Source organism: Stegastes partitus, unplaced genomic scaffold, assembly GCF_000690725.1.
Source record: "Stegastes partitus isolate 25-593 unplaced genomic scaffold, Stegastes_partitus-1.0.2 Scaffold474, whole genome shotgun sequence".
In the NCBI taxonomy this organism is placed as follows: Eukaryota; Metazoa; Chordata; class Actinopteri; family Pomacentridae; genus Stegastes; species Stegastes partitus.
The window spans coordinates 135822-152423 of NW_007578205.1; the positions used below are offsets into that span (position 1 = coordinate 135822).

The 16602-nt window shown below is 41.8% G+C and overlaps 3 protein-coding genes across 3 annotated transcripts in view; 2 read left to right on the plus strand and 1 right to left on the minus strand.

Moving 5' to 3' along the window:
• The first annotated feature begins 200 nt into the window (after positions 1–200).
• badb (BCL2 associated agonist of cell death b) lies at positions 201–4632 on the plus strand. Its single transcript, XM_008286854.1, has 4 exons — positions 201–352; positions 973–1122; positions 1945–2165; positions 2371–4632. The coding sequence occupies exons 2-4, from the start codon at positions 981–983 to the stop codon at positions 2506–2508; spliced, it is 501 nt and encodes a 166-aa protein (XP_008285076.1). The 5' UTR covers positions 201–352; positions 973–980; the 3' UTR covers positions 2509–4632.
• LOC103360918 (prostaglandin F synthase) lies at positions 4034–9343 on the minus strand. Its single transcript, XM_008286853.1, has 6 exons — positions 9203–9343; positions 7882–8140; positions 6275–6420; positions 5949–6088; positions 5701–5859; positions 4034–5626 (listed from the first exon to the last, which is right to left on the minus strand). The coding sequence occupies exons 2-6, from the start codon at positions 8118–8120 to the stop codon at positions 5447–5449; spliced, it is 864 nt and encodes a 287-aa protein (XP_008285075.1). The 5' UTR covers positions 8121–8140; positions 9203–9343; the 3' UTR covers positions 4034–5446.
• A 582-nt stretch (positions 9344–9925) lies between these two features.
• Positions 9926–16602, plus strand: part of majin (membrane anchored junction protein) — an 11166-nt gene continuing 4489 nt past the window's right edge. Inside the window, exons 1-6 of the mRNA XM_008286855.1 lie at positions 9926–10026; positions 12519–12564; positions 12669–12744; positions 12918–13013; positions 13380–13396; positions 13766–13905. Coding sequence (XP_008285077.1) covers positions 9926–10026; positions 12519–12564; positions 12669–12744; positions 12918–13013; positions 13380–13396; positions 13766–13905 — 476 coding nt within the window. The remainder of the gene's footprint in view (positions 10027–12518; positions 12565–12668; positions 12745–12917; positions 13014–13379; positions 13397–13765; positions 13906–16602) is intronic.

Below are 16602 nucleotides of genomic sequence, written 5' to 3' on the forward strand. Positions count from 1 at the left end.
TGGAATTTGTTTTTTTTTTGTCTGTCTCCATCTGGGCACCCCTACGAGAACTTCTGGGATGCGCCCCTGGCCTTGCTTCCTGCCCGTGTAGAATCGCACTGCGCGTGTGCTCTGTGCATTACGGTAAGGGGAAGGAGACAAACAAAGCCGCAGCCCGGTGCTCGCTCGCAACAGTGACGTCAGCGCGCCGCGGCTGAGCAGTGACGCGCGGCGATTGGGTGAGCGCGGAGCTACAGAGTACTGTACAGTAAAAAAAAAAAACAGACAAGAGTCGGATAACAACAACAGCAGCTGCGGCCGCCCGAAGCCGACCAAACACACACTTCTCGGACTCACACTAGAGAGATTTCGGGTAAGGAAACATGTTTGCTGTCGTTTCTCGCGGACGCTGTTAGCTTAAAGTTAGCCGCGGCAGCTTCCGCCCTGTGCGAAGTTTCTTTTGTCCTCTTCAGTCAACAACAACAACACGAGCGAGTCGGTGTGCTGACCCGAGAGGAAGGTCTGTCGGCCGCTTTAACTACAGTGTAACAACGAGTACGTATTAGCAGTAAATACGGCTCCGTGTTGCCAAAACAAGTCGGTTATCTCTGTGGTTGGTGCACTGAAATACCTTTGGACTGGCTAATGTCAGGGACAGTAAATAGATAGATAGGCTGCTGCTGGGTGTGTTAGACAGGTGGCTGCATCTGCGATACAATAGATGATGCCATTTTATGACTCCTTAATAACTAACCAACGTGCTTTTTAGCAATAAAATAGTAGCACAGTTGTCATATCTTCCTCATACTAAACAATTATAAGGTCAGTTGTGCGTAATTTCTATGAAAAACAAGCTTTAGGTCTGTTTTGTGGTTCACCGAGGCAGGTCAAGGGCACTGCAACACAATTATTAACCAACTGTGGTTGATTTTGTTCAATGTTTCATTTAGAGGTAAAACCATTTCTCATATGTCCTGATTTCTGTCCTTTCAGATGTCACGATGGCTGCACAATTCTCTATTAGTGGCAGCGAGTCCGACCCGGAGGAGGTAGAAGAGGGAGAAAACAACCATCCACCAGCAGAACAGCCGATGCATGTCTTCGAGCGCCGCAACCTCGCCTTACCTGAACTCAGAACCCCAGGTGGGAAAACAAAAGGGATTATGGGAAAATTGAGCGGTTAAATGGTGAAACGCTGACTACACAATATGCCTCAGCATGGGTATTATTCAGTATACTTGAGCTTCCGTGCCTGAAGCCTGCTCCAGATGGGACTCAAATCACATTTTTTTTTTTGTCGTGTTTACTTGTCTGCCAGTGTTCACGTCAATCTAAACTTGCTCCATCTGTCAGCACTTTAGTTTTCATAGAAGCTTTGTTATATTTGTGAAACTACTCCAGAATTTCCCAAGTTACGCATCGTGTGTGTGTCAGCATAGCAGACAAGGATGTGACAGGAGTGATATGGAGTCACACGCTTTATGGCATCAGCATGAATCTCAGTCAAGGTTGTGTAACTAGAAGAGTAAATATTCTCTTGCTTTCATTTCCTTTCACCGTCATAGCTGTGGCAAAGTAGGTCCTATTCTTGCACAATTACGGGAAAATCATCAGTGATGTAAACCAAACTGATTGTCTGAAACTTTTTGGCCATTTTTTATCCCCATTATCTGTTTATCTGTCATTTTTTGAATCTGGTGTTTACTTTGCATGCTGGGATGCTAAAATGAGATTGCATTGTTAGTTGAAGTGAACGCTAACATATGCGCTTAGAATAGATTCCAAGCAGTAGAAAGGGGTGTTATTGGTGTCTTACCTCGGCAGTTTTTGAATACATTGAGTGATAACTGGTGATTAAAGTTCCTCTATCCCTGCTTAATCTCTTTAATGCTCATTTTCCTGGTGCTTTACGTTAATCCGATGGTGCTCCTGGGAACCTCACTCACCTCTCCTTCTCCCGTGTAGCCGCCGGCCGGATCAGGCTGAACTCAGAGTCCCACGCGACCACGGTCTCCAGAGACGAGGAGCTCCAGGCCAGGGGGGAAGAGGAGGCCGGCACGCCCACTGACGGAGCTCCGTTCAGGGGACGGTCTAAGTCGGCTCCACCTGCACTGTGGGCCGCCAAGAAGTACGGCCAGAAGCTGCGAAGGATGAGCGACGAGTTTGACAGCCTGCTAGATAAAGGGGTAAGACTGAGGGGTCAGAAGATGGACGAAGGGTGGTTTCAAAAGACAAATCTGATCTGGCATTACTTTAAGAAAGACGGCGATAACAGATCTGTTTGTGATAAACAAAAAGAACCAGATTACACCAGGATCCAGTAGGGAACAAAAAAAGAGTTTTCCTAGTATGACTGGTTTATTTTTAACACTGCGCTTCTGTGTTTTCCAGGAGATGAAGAGGGTGAGGAGTGCAGGGACGGCCAAACAGATGCACCACTCTAAAAGCTGGTGGAGCTACCTCTTTAGTCACCAGGAGCTGGAGGGAGAGAACAACCACCATGAAAACCACACACATCGCAATGAGTAGGCACCGAGAGAGGAAACAAGAGCGACGCGACGTTTGAGGGATGAAGGAATCGATGGAGAAGACAGCTACGGGGAGGCCCAGAGAGGCATTGAACAGGGCGACCTGCGACGGAAGAAAGAACAAAAATAAAAAGGAAGGATCCAAACGAAAAGGCGTGGCTGAATGGGACATGCAGTAAATAGCACTACGGTGCGTACTCAATGAGTCCCGTCCTAGAAAAGCCGTTTTTATATGTCATCGGTAACTATATTTGAATTTTTCTTTTTTTTTTTTTGTATTTGTGTCGATTGTGATGTAACGGATAAGGTTGCGCAGCCCGATGTGCAACACTAAAAGTCAGTCAGCAGGCGCGAGGATGGACTGTTGGCAATCTGAAGGATGAAAGGATGAGCCACGAGAGGAGACGCAATCTCCGGAAAAAAAAAAAAAAACACAAAGAAACACTGGCATACTAGTGGATTCGGAGAGGTGGTGACCACTCAGTTTAAAGATTCCTACTCTTTCAACTGTCTCTCACATCAACACTATGCAATATACTGTAGATGCTGAGATAAATGTACTGAAATCCAAACACCTGACTATTTGAGGCCACCTTGAATGCTGTTAGAATTTCCTTCCTCGTTTTCTTAAAGGAAATCACCAGTGTCTGTGTGTGTTAACTAAGGCTCCAAATGTTTGATTTGCACAAGCTCATAAAGATAACTGTAAGTGTGTGCCAAAACAATCTGCGGGCAAGTTTTGTTAAAAAGAAAAAAACACAAAAAAAGGAAGGATTTTTTAAGGCATTCTACGTGGGGTCTATAATCCATCTTCCTGCACTGCTACTCGCAAGCCAGTACCATTTAATACAGCTCGACTATCACTAACTGCTTTATATCTCAAATTTATCAAAAGGAGAACAATCTCGTAAAAGGACAATCTCTGACGATGCAGAAATAATATCTTTTGTAAAAACTTTCAGGGTTAGATTATAGCGGATGACATTAAACATACATATAAAAGCACAAACCAATAAGAATCTATCTTTATAAAGCCTTGAATGAGCAAAAAGAAGAAAAAAAAAAACAATCGTTGGAATTTTTACGTGTAAATATTTTGTTAATATTTTATCAAATGGCAAGAGGGGTTGGGGGTTATAAGCAAGGCAGTTCAGCCAGAAGTTTATTTACAAGGCTTAACCAGCAATAGGCAGTGTACAATCCAACTGGTAAACGTTAACGAGCATATTTAAGGAAGTGGAAGGGGATGAATTAACTGCTGTACAAGGAGCCAACACGCTAGCCTTTGGCCTCGTTTACTCAGCTCCCAGTGCAGAAAAAGGATGAACTCAGAGATATAAGGGACTTCCACTTACTTTTTTTATTTTGTTTGTTTAGGAAAATCAGTTTCAAGTCCTGTGTATAAAAGAATTTGTTTAAACGTGGGTTGTTCACTTTGCATTGGGAGGTGAATAAAATGGGATCTTAATCTGCCTTAGCTTTAGGAGTGCTGATGCTAAATTTGATATTTATGTGTTGTTTTTTTTAGGAATACTTGGCACATGCAGCTCACAATAAAATAGAGTTGCATCATCAGCACTCCCATACAGCTCGGTATAAAAAAATAAAAAAATAAAAAAAGATTGGGCTAGTTGTGAATTGTTTATCAATGTGATTATTGAAAGTGGTGATAGGTTTGTTCTACTTGTGTCTTACTCTCTTCCTCTCGACTCGTCGGGTCGAGCTGCGAAGTGCTCGGGTGTGCAGGGCCGAGGGCGGCGTTTGTGTTGTCTTTGAAGCTTTTCATTGCTAGGGTTAGTTTGTCTTGGAAGCTTTTCTTTACTATGTTTGCATCGACTTGACTGTGCGAGATCCACTGACTGATCATTTGTCAAATATAAACTGTTGAAAAAGGAGTACATCCACTGTTTTATGATATCACACATGAGTTTCAGTTTTTTTCTTCTTTTTTTTTTTTACATTTTAACACTCCAAATAGACCTGTGCATGTACTTTGACACAAGTAGTACAACTGGATCAGCTGGCGGAGAACACGTGCATGGTGCTGAGAGGGTCGGGGCCAGATAGAAACGCTTTACTCTCTTGAAAATAAGAAGTCCAGCCGGAGTACTATAATGTTGTAATGAACTGCCTTGAACACGCTGTAACCTGTGATGTGACACCGCATAGCCAGCCTTGTCTGTTTACCCAATTACCGCCTTAAACTTTACTGCTCGCTGTCGCATATTACGCTCAAGAAAAGGAAAAAAAAAAAAAAGCACAATATATGTGGAGGTGCGTTTACTGTCACGAAAAAAAAACAAAAAAACAAGCAAGTCGTTTTGTGGCTCTGATTTTGTGGCAGTGAACACACCCCAGAGGAAAAAAACAAAACCTGCCTGGGCACCTGGAGTTTTGCAACCATCCTTAGTATTACTTGAATCTGGAGATGTGTGTGGAGAAAATTGAATTTTAATATTTCCTTTTGTTTTTTTGTTTTTTTTGTTGGATTCTTTATCAGTTTTTAATGACTTTTTGTAAATGTATTTTCTCTACAGCTGTGAAACCTCTGGTATATGCTGTCCTGAATAAATAATTTTAAGAGTGGTTTTAAAGAGATTCGCTTTGTTGTGCTTCTTTAAAATTCGACGACTTTGAAGTCCCGAGATTGTGGTAATTCGCAGATAAGTCGTAAGAACATGAAAAGACACAGGAGTGAGGCAAGAGCTTGTGACGAATGTGGAATTAGTCTTAAAGTGATGGCACAAGAGCAGATCTGTAAACATGAAAATTCATCATCAGGCAACAAAAACCTTTAAATACTGACTGAAACGGCTCTCGGTGTATTGTGGAATATGGGTAATAACAATAGTTGATCTGATTATGTAAAAACTAAGCTGCATGTGTAATTCCCCACACAGCAGGCATCATGGAGGAGAGTTAGTGTCCCAGTTTGTGTTTCAGGCCACCTCTGACGGATCCCAGCAGTACTTGTGGCCGCAGTCCAAAGCTGACAGTCTGTCCATGTCCGTGTCGCTCAGGGTGAAGTCAAAAAGTCTGGCGTTCTCCTGTATTCTGTCTGGATTCGATGACTTGGGCAGCACCGGGACGCCCTGCTGCACCGCCCAGCGCAGCAGAACCTGGAGGGGAAGCACAAGGCCGTAATCAAACCCTTGACTTGTGCAGCAGATATGTTTGCTGCGACTGGGGTTACCTGTGCAGGTGTGCGTTTGCAGTTCTTGGCCACCTCCGTGACTGCAGGATCGGTGACCAGCTCTCCTTTCCCCAGGGAGGAGTAGGCTTGGAAACACACTTTATATTCCTCACAGACACTCCTCAGCTCTGCCTGGCACAGCCGTGGGTGAAACTCTACCTGAAGAGGGAAAAATGGCTTCATGTGACCTGAAAAATCTTAGTGTTTGCATATAGAGGACTGTATGCGTCCAGCCTCCCATCTTGTACCTGTAGCACTGCAGGAGGGACTTTGCAGCTCTGCATCAGCTCCCTCATGTGAGCCGGGGTGTAGTTGGACACTCCTATGGCCTTAAGCTTCCCCTGGTTATGCAGCTCCTCCAGTGTGGCCCAACTCTGAGCTCGGTTGCCTGAGATCAAATATTAAGTAAGAGTCACGTCATCGATGTTACTTAAGTGCAGCTGCACTGCAGAAGAGGAATGTGAGAAGACAGGTTGAATTTTATCTCCTAACTAGTGGAGCATTTTTCTGCTTGCAAACACAACACATCACTTCAACTGCTTTACATGTGTTTTCAAAAGCTATGTTCCCGAACCTGGGTTGCGTTTGTCAGTCACTACCAGACCCTGCGTGCCGGGCCAGTGGATCAGATAGAGGTCGATGTAGCCCAAGTCCAGCTGGGCCAGGCTGTGGAGGGCGCCGTCCATGGCCCGCTCACCCTGATCCTTAGGGCCCAGCTTACTGCATCGAGAGGGGAGAGAAACAAGGCTGTTGAGGGAGAGATCTGCATGAAAGTCAGCCTCCGTGCCCTCATGTGATCATGTGATGTGGCTGTGAAATCCAAGCAAGTAGAGGCAGGCATTGTTCGTTTTACTGCAGTGGGAAACAGAAAACATTCGACATACAATTCTATATAGGTCAAACCAGTTAAAACTACTTCTGCTCAACCATCTCTGATTTGCTTGAAATTTTTATAGCATACAATATGAATATTTACAAAGATACTTGTGAGATTGTAAAGATTTTTAAAATGCTTTTTTGGAATATTTTAACTCATGCTGTCCCAAGCGAGACAGTTTAAGTATTTCAGGATCTGGTGAGTGGCGACACAATGGAGGGTGAGATGGACCGATGACTTGCTGAAGCATCAGCAGTAATGCAGGCGTTGCACCGGACCATCGTAGTGAAGACGAGGATGAGTCGCAAAGCCCTCAATTTGCAAGTTAATCTACATTCCAACCCTAATCTATCTAATCTATAGTTATAAACTTTGGGTAGTGGCCTAAAGAAAGAAATCACAGGTACAAGCAGACGGGATGAGCTTCTCCGTAGGGCGGCTGGGCTCGACCCAAAGGAACTCAGATTAAAGNCCGTAGGGCGGCTGGGCTCGACCCAAAGGAACTCAGATTAAAGCTGCTGCTCCTTTACATCGAAAGAAGCCAGATGCCTCCTGGGTGACTTCCTTTGGAGGTTTTCTGGGCATGTCTGCCTGGGAGGAGACCCGAGGTAGAGCCAGAATTCACTGGAGGGGTCCCTCAGGAGGAACTGGAGAGTGTTGCTGGGAAGAGGGATGTGCACCTGCGACCCGACCCCAGATAACCGGAAGAAAATGAACGGACGGATGACAATATCTCAGGAACTATAAAAGAGTAATGTTTGAAATTTTCACTGTTATGACTAATGATGTAATAGATTCAGATAAAACAACCTGTGATTATGAAAGTAAAGTTATTTTTGTTCAACTTTCATAACTGACTGAGCAGGTACGACAAGTTGTACCACAAAAACAAAAATATTGCTCGATGGCCTGATACGAGTAGAAAAGAGTTCTGGAGTTTCAAAATAGTTCTCCAAATATAACTAAGAAGAGTCACTCTTTAAAAATATGGGCACATATTTCATTTTCTTCTTTTTTTTTTCAAAATTCCAGGCTTTTTTCATCAACAATGCTTGAGATATTATGCAAAATAAAGTGTGCTAAAAGTTGGTCGACAAGCAACTTAAAAAAACAAAAATCTCAGAAATTTTTTTAAATACTCAATTTCACAGATTCCATTTAAAAATCTATAGTTTGTGACTGAACAAAAAGCTTCAAGCAAATCAGAGCTGGTCGAGCAGAAGGCCCAGGATGAGTTGAAATGGAATAATGCTACAGCCAAGATTTTTCCTCATGCTGTGCTCTTGTAGCAGCCTGTGCATCACCTGGTTATGAACACATCTTCTCTGGTTAGGCCATGTTTGGGCAGGAGCTCCTTCAGCGCTCGACCCAAGTCGGCTTCGTTCCGGTAGACGGCTGCACTGTCGAAGGCTCGATAACCAGCAGCCAGAGCAGCATTCACGGCCCGATACACCTCTTCAGGACCCCACAACTTGTAGGTCCCCAAACCCAGGAGGGGCATCTGAACCCCGGTATTTAGGTCGACAGAAGAGGAGGAGGACATCTGGCCTGATCTGCCCAACACTGTCAAAGAAAGGGAGAGAGTTTAGAGAGACAGTGTTTCTACTGAAAACTGGTATTTGAAGTGCCTGCTCAGTGTAGACAGCAGCTCACAGAGTTCAGCTCTTAGATACGGTCAATGAGATCAGCTGGTGTTTCATAACCCTTCATGCTAGTTTCATTATGTCACAAGCATTGCGTATTATTGTGGTTTCAGACTGAGAAGTGGCACGCTTTAAAGATCCCAAAGTAGCTACAGGAGAGCAGACAGTGTTACAGAGGTTGCACCAAAGCCCTACACTTCACTAGGACACACACTGTCATACAATGCAGTGTAACGCTTTATGTACCGATGTAGGTTTCAGAGGGAACGTAGGGGACACATGGATTTGAGAAACAGCTACAACGCTTGTTTTGATTGTGCAGAAACATGAGCAGATATCATCTTGAAACATATATTAGTTATAAAAGTCCAGGGGTTTAAAAAGATGTGAAAAGCTGCCATGTGCACATTTAAAGAAGTTTCTAGAAACAAATAACACAAGAAGACAAAAGAGTAAATCCAGCCTGTATGTGTGTTGACTTCAGAGACATAATATTAAATATTAAATGAGAAAAGCTTATCTACAAGAGATAAAATCTTGACAGCAATATAAAAACACCTGAGAGCATTACTTCATCACGTTTATCACCTGTTTTGCTTTATATAAATGAACACATTTCAAAAATACACTGATAGAGAAAGGCACAAATTACTGCACAAACATCTAAATGCAAAGGGTTGCATGAGGACAGTTTGGGACACAATGAACTAAACTTTATGAACTTTATGAACTGACGTGTGCTTGTGTTGGGACATGTGGAGCAGCAGGAAGTGCAAACAAGTTTATAATGACAGGTTTAAAATACTGGGACGTCACAGTGAGTACAAACACTGATGTGCAACAACACAGGAGCGTACAGTATGTGCAGGATGTACAAAAGCTATAGTATGACAGCATGGTGACAGTGACGCAGCATGAATTAACACCGAAACATCACAATTAAATTATTAAATGTTATCGATAATAAACACTTCTACTGCACCTTTTAGGTCGCTTCGCAGGAAATATTTATAAAGAAAAGACCTGCCTCGTCCTGTCGGGTTTTAAAACGCCACAGAAACGGTTAATAACAAAAAAAAAAACGTCACGAGTAAAGACCACAACTCCAAACTTCACCATGAGCGTTTGCAACTCGCCGCTAGCTACACGTGGTCAGCTGACGGTCATGTGACCGGCTGGGCGGTTTTCGCCGTCACCATAGTGACTCCAGCTCTCACGCCGCTGATTGGTCTAAGCTGCAACCAATCAACGCAGCCCAAAACACCGGAAGGCGGGAATTCAGCCACATTGACGAATCTGGAGTCGAGTGGAGTTTTTTATTGACGGAGACGGTTTTAACCGTTTAACGTCTACCGGAGGGAGAAAACAGCCCGGTGGTGACTCCGTGGTCGCCGTTTTCTGTAGACATTACGGTAATTTTAAGAAAAAATGAAAGTAGAGAGAGTTTGGAGTGAAGACAGGAGTGTATTTTAAATTTATTCTATATAGCTGCATACCTAGCAACATGTTCATCAGTGATGTTTACATGCGCAGCTGCTGTATGTTTTATTGCCCACATGACCAAAAGTCCACCAATTAAGACTTTCATTTGCTATTTTTCCCAAAGTCATATTAGTACTTTATATTCTGGTTTCCCACACGACCATAAATCCACCTATTAATACATTAATTTGTATTTTTTCCTCCAGATCCCTGTAGGTCAGCCATGCCGCTGCAGGCGTTCTGCTTCCCCTTCCCAGAAACTAGATTCTTTAAAGCTGGTAGTTTCATCTACAAGTTCAAGATCAGAGGAGGCAACAGCTACAGGCAAGACACAAACGGGCTGAAACCTCAATTTAAGATTAAAAACATGCTCTACCTTCCTTTATTTTCTTTTGCTTTGGTCTTAGCAGTGATGGAGCCGGACAATTACTGACAATTACTCACACTTGGGTGGCACAGAAACACAACTCAATTAACATTAACCTTGCAAAATTATACAGAGACACCAAAAATAGTTTGCTTTGGATTCCCTTTGAGCAAGCACTTTGCAGCAATGGGATGAAAAAAAAACTGTAATTACCAGGAAATAAAACAACAAAATCAGGCTCATCTGTGTCAAACAGATGGGTTGACAATAAAGGGGGGAGAGAACAGAAAAGCACATAGAAAACAGACGATCGCAGGAGAACAATAAACATTTGGGAGGTCAGAGATCAGAAACGTGTAGGTCTGCAGCCAGAGATGCCTGCAAAGAGAACAAAACACAAGAAAGAGGAAACAAAAAGCTGGTGACAGGCAATGGGGACGTATAAATGTATACAGAGAGATCAGCATGGGAAGCACCCCAGCAGTGTAGGCTCATAGCAGCATAACTAAGGGACGGTTCAAGGTCACCTGAGCAGCCGTAACTATAAGCTTTAAAATAAAGAAAAGTGTGAGGCCTAATCCTCAAAGTATCGAGGGTGTCTGTCTCTCAAAGCTAAACTAGGAGATGGATCTAAAGCAAAGGATCCATTCTGGAAACTCTAAGCACAATAAGTAAACCGGCGCTCTGAGAGCAACAAGTTCTGTAGAACAATAAGGTCTTAAGATAAGATAGATTGTAGTCATTTAGAGCTTTTAGATGAAGAAAACTCAATTTAGGGTTTTATAGGGAGACAATGAAGAGAAGCTAATATGGCTATTTTACATCAATGGGTGGCAAATCTCTGCAGGACAAATAGTCAACTTTCTCTGGTTCAAGTACACCATGACGACTCATAATACACTTATTTATTTAACCCTCAAGTTATTAAAAACAATCTCAAGGATTGATCCAAGTTATGCCTTTTAGGTCTTAATGTTACACATTAAAGTTTTATGAGTACATGCATATCTCTCTATAGGGCTGCTGACACATCCTGAACCAACATGGTCAAGTAAAACTGAACTAAGTCCAGAAAAACCAAAACAAGAGGAAAGCAGTGACAAAAATAACACCTCACATCCAAGCTTGAAATAGTATTTGATGGGAGCTGTGAGCTAGAAATGACATTTTATTAAATACATTCAGTCACATCTTGGATGAGCGTCGCTGGCAGATACTATTCATAACTAGAAATTAGGCAGTTGGGCTTTTTATTCATCACCAAGATGATTCCAAGTGAAAAGCGTATGATTCAAGAGTCTATTTAATTGTCATTATGCAACACAAGACTGCATACTCGTAAAAAAGACAAGAAGCGATAAATAATCCATCCATCCATCATCTATACACCGCTTAATCCTCACTAGGGTCGTGGGGGGCTGGAGTCTATCCCAGCTGACTCAGGGTGAAGGCAGAGGACACCCTGGACAGGTCACCAGTCTGTCACAGGGCAACGTTGCTAACCACCGAGCCACCTTAATAGAGTAATAAAAATAAAACTACTGTCATAGTGAACTGAGAATGAATTCATCTCACAACCTGCCCCTCAGGCCCACACGACTGATAGTAGTTTGTGATGTTTCCACTTTGCTTTCTGTTGCTCTTTTGTTAAACTTAACAAGAACTTGGCACAATCTAAGCTTTCTTAGGTTTCCTTAAGAAGTAGTCATTTCTGAGCTTTCTTTACCAGGCTGGAGATCAAGAGTAGCTTCAGGGAAACATCTTGAGGCTGAGCTTGAAACAGAGGCTGCGGTCTGGATTAGAGCAACTACAGTTTCTTGTTTAAATACATCCCCCATTATTGGTTCCTTGTTTTTTTTCTTTTACTAAACATATTTCTTCAAAGCAGAATAAAAGAGCTGCTTGAAATCAGGCCGGTGCTGATTGAGGTCCACCCATTGGTTCCCTCCACGCGTCTCATCCCCTTTTTCTCCTGATAGATTTGATTCTTCAAAGTGCTGTAAAATGTTATTCAATCTCAAGAGCTGCCGGGGGGCACAGCTGAGCTTCAGGCAACAGAGGAAACATTCTTTTCCACTCTATTCTTTAAACAGCTGACAATACGTGTCCTGTTGACGTGTCTTTTTATCTGCAAAAGAAGAGAATCTGAGGCCTCACAGGATCTGTCTGTCTTTAGTCAGGGATATAAAACTGATCTCTAAGGAAAGCCTTGGAGCCATTTTGCCTTGTGAGTCAAGAAGACTCTTTATCTAAACTATATTTAATGTTTCTCAAAGCTCAGCAGCATTTCAGCTTTAACATAATGCTGTTTCATGCATGTCCTGCATTGGAGAATCGCCTCCACTGATTGATACAGCGTGCTATGCTGTAATCAGCTTTGAAATAAGTTACTCAAACGTCTGTACAACAACACCGTTGGGATAAAAATGTTCTTGATATATCTCATCAGTGGGGAGGAGGTTAAAGAAGAAGAGCGCTTCAATCAGGAACTGGAGGTAATTATGGATGCTGCTCGCCCACTCGCTCACTGTGTCAGCGTTCACACGTCGTTGTTTTGACACGCTGTTCTTTTTTAAAAATTAATTCCTCTTTTATTTAGGAAATTATTAGAACAGTTCTCGGCAACCTGGACGGCCTCCAGCCCTTCTCCACCGCCCACTACACCGTCTTTCCGTGTATCCTTTCGCACCACATTGGTCATCGTTATTTCTGTTCTATTAAAGTGATGTGAGGATTAGTGCATCACACATCTCTGTTCCTGTGCAGGACCAGGAGTACTTTTACATCACATAATAGGTTCATGTTTTATGTCGCAAACTGACTGTATTTTGTTAACTGTAGCTGCCAGATAAGAAGCGGTGGGAGAGAGTGTACAAACACAGCGACAACCTGACAGTCTACCCGTTTGTTCTGATCCTCTACCTGGAGAAAAACATGCAGGATGGTGAGAATGGAGGCACATCTGCTGGATGATCGCCCAGCTTTGCTTTGCACCTGAAAGTGTTTCAACCAATAAGGATGCTTCTGAACCTGCTGCAGCAGCTTGTTTTATTTCAACAACACAAAGTCTGGGAAGCTTAATTTGACTCATATCCATCTCCTAATCCATCTGTTGTGTCTTCAGAAGCAGTTAAAGAGCTCACCATCAGATTGGCTGGATTTGTACTTGCATACCTTCATTGTGTTTTTCAATGTTAAAGAGTAAACAAGCCTGTAAAACGTAACTAGTCGACTGTCTGAAGCAAACGTACCCACAAGATACTCTCCAGGTTTAACAACATCTCACGTTGGTTTACTCATCTCGTTTCAGGAAATCAAGCCGAGGAGGTGAGTAGTTTTTATATTGCTCATAAAGCAGAGTGAGAGGACGGACTGGAGTGTTCAACTGTTAGGGTCAGACTGTGTTATCTCATGTTTTATGTGGCCAGCTTAAGCAAAAAGAAACTAAAAACACGCCTTTGTTTTTGTGGCACCTACAATCCGTACTGTTATATAGAAGGTGTGAGCACAGTCACAGAGATTAAAGTCCAGATTCAGCCCACGTTAGTGAATTTGAGTGTAGATATGGTTGATTTGAAACTGTATTTTTAATTTTTGCATGTCATATTTCAGCACAAAATGTTATAATACAGTCCAATAATGTGATGTAACTATAGGTCAGAGCTCCAGAAATGATTATTGTGTGAGTTTCTTTAGCAGAAAGAGGCAGCTCAGCATGAATCCTACACCTGTGGGCCTCAGCCGAAGCGCTGTAGGAGAGATTCACCACTAGAGGAGGCCATAATAAAGGACTTACTGGCAGACATGGAGGCTGAAAGCAGGGTTTCTGTAACACGGTGAGTGTTCTCACTACTGTAACACATCTGTCACCGTCAGCTGCGTTTGCTCCGTTTGTCACTTTTAAAGTCAAGAACAAAACATGTTTGTGGTCATTGCAAATATATTCAAAGCCAAATAGACAGGTCTGGTGATGGGTTTTATATTCAAACACAAGTCGTTTTTCTCAGTTTCAGTGAGGTATTACTGTCTGATTAGCTCTAACATGATAGTAATTTTATTTATACACCACCTTTTTAGCTTAAGGACTATAGAAGATTAAAAGATTTTATAGAATTAAAAATTAAAAATCTGAGCTCACACAGATTGAAGACACACAATAAAAAATGTGAAGTCACATATTTAAACATGTAAATGTGGATTCACCTCTTAAGACCTGGCATCCACATGTGTGGATATCACATTTTTGGGTTATATTACCACAGTAGTTTTATTATTTTCATTATTTTATTTTTATTCTTTCTATTTATTTGTATTTTTTATTTTTAGTTATTATTTTTAATTTTTAATTGTTTTTAGTTTTTAATTGTTTTTAATTTATATATATTTAAATATATTTTATATATAGTTTAAATATATTTCTACTATCTTTATTTTTTTCTTTTTTTTAGAGAGAAATTGTTAAAAATTCACGTCAAACAAGAGCTCAGGTCTCAAGAGGTTAAAGAGATGAGCTCATGTAAAGGAGGGAAATTCAGGTTTAGCACAAACCTACATATATAAATGATAATACTCATATAAAAGATGATCTTGTCATCTATGAAAATATACTGTATATAAGAACACATCGGCTCAGATTTGAATATAATGAATACATACATTTGTCAGCCTTGATAAAAACACTGAGGAACACTAATGTTTTTGGTAATAAATGCAACACTGCCTCACACAGTGACGTTATTTTCTTCAGCAACTATGCAAAATAAAAGCTGATACAACCACTGAATCTATTGTAGAAAGTGCAGTTAAATCTCTATATATATTCCTTTTTAAAATTGTCACCTAATGCCTAAATTTAGTCTTTTCCAGCACATAAATAGACATTTTTGCTTGAATTGGTGCAGAAAAAGCACAAACTGGTGCACAAACATTTACCACAATTATGGAGTTTGATGCTCCAATATCCCCCTGATGTGTTTTCCCAAATATTCAGATGTACCTTCACCCATGTCGGTATACATATAATAAAAGAGCTTCACTATTTGATTCAGAAAGCAGCCACGATACTCAGAAATGTAGTTAAACTTGTAGCAGCTCTGCCCAGCACTAGTGTGGCTGTAATAGGCTGATGTAAGCAGTAAGAAGATGCTTGTTCACACTAGCATCACACAGTAGGGATGAAAACTAAGTGTTCTTATTCACACAATCACCAAGTCTTTCATTCTGACAACCGCTCTGTTTCACACCAGCACACGCTTCGGTGATCCTCGCTGTTACGAAACAGACAAGAGGCGAACGGGCGCCACCTCAATCACCCTGACAGTCGGATCAGTGGGGCGAAAACGATTATTTCAGATCCCCACACACACTCATAAACAAGTCCTCCGTCTAGTTTGTGTTCAACTTGTGTAAACAGAATTGTCTCCCTTCTTTTAAATTTTTTTTTTGAGGAGCACACACTCAGATGCACAAACTGTGTAAACATCCACCCGGCCTCAAGCATCCGTAGCAGTTCACAGGAAATCACGTCTTCACCGCGCATTTCTGATTGAATTACATCCACCACACTGACCGCTGCATGGCTGCGTCGTTACAGAGGTGCAGCACATCAACACACGTGCCGCACAAACACAGTCGCCACTACTACGGTGGGTTTTTGTTCTGCTTTCAGAGGCTTCCTACACTCCTTGGTTGTCGGCATTAGTGTGTATGTGAGCGTCGACGCGGCGCCCAGGAGCGACAGATGGTTTGTTTTTGTGTTAAACCTGCTGGAAAAATGGGAGCAGGAAAGAGTTTCAAAGAACAAGTGTGGACGTAGCTGTTGTAGTTCTTCCCTACACTCACTCTGTTCTAGCCTTTATACACTGTGGTGCAGTTCATAGTCTCTGGAAAATGAACTGGACTTTGTTTTAAAGATGTTTCTGATATATTTTATTGATGGAGTTGATGGTTTGAGGCTTTCTGCTTTTAGAACATTGATTAGTATTTGAAAGAAAAGTCACCATTGGTCCTCTCTCTTTTCATTTGTGAGCTTCGTCTTGAGGTGGAAGTGTTGTCACAAGGGTTACAACAGAATTGCAGAACTTTTAGGGCTCTTTGTATTTGAATCTCAGGAATTTAGGGGGAAGAAAGTGTTGGTCAACTAAACTCGTACCTACTAAGAAAAACTCCCATCTCTGGATTAACCTATATCACCCACAGCTCACTGAGTATACTTTAGTCGAGACATTACAAAGTAGGGGCTCACCATTTAAAGAATCCTAAATAGAAACCTATTGGAGAACTGTATGGTGGATGTATGACTTGTGTCCCGCCTTAACTGGCCAACAGCTAATTGTCTGTTTTGTAAGAGTCGAACCAGGAAACATCCAGCTCTGACAAAAGTGTGGTGTCATGAAACTGTTCAAATGTGTAGCAGAATATGTATGATCTGGATTTTGAAAAAAAAAAAACACTTTCTGAATCCTATTTTGAGGCAAAGTCACCAATATTTTTAATCATTTTTTTCCTCAGATTTGACTTGTGATTCTATAAAT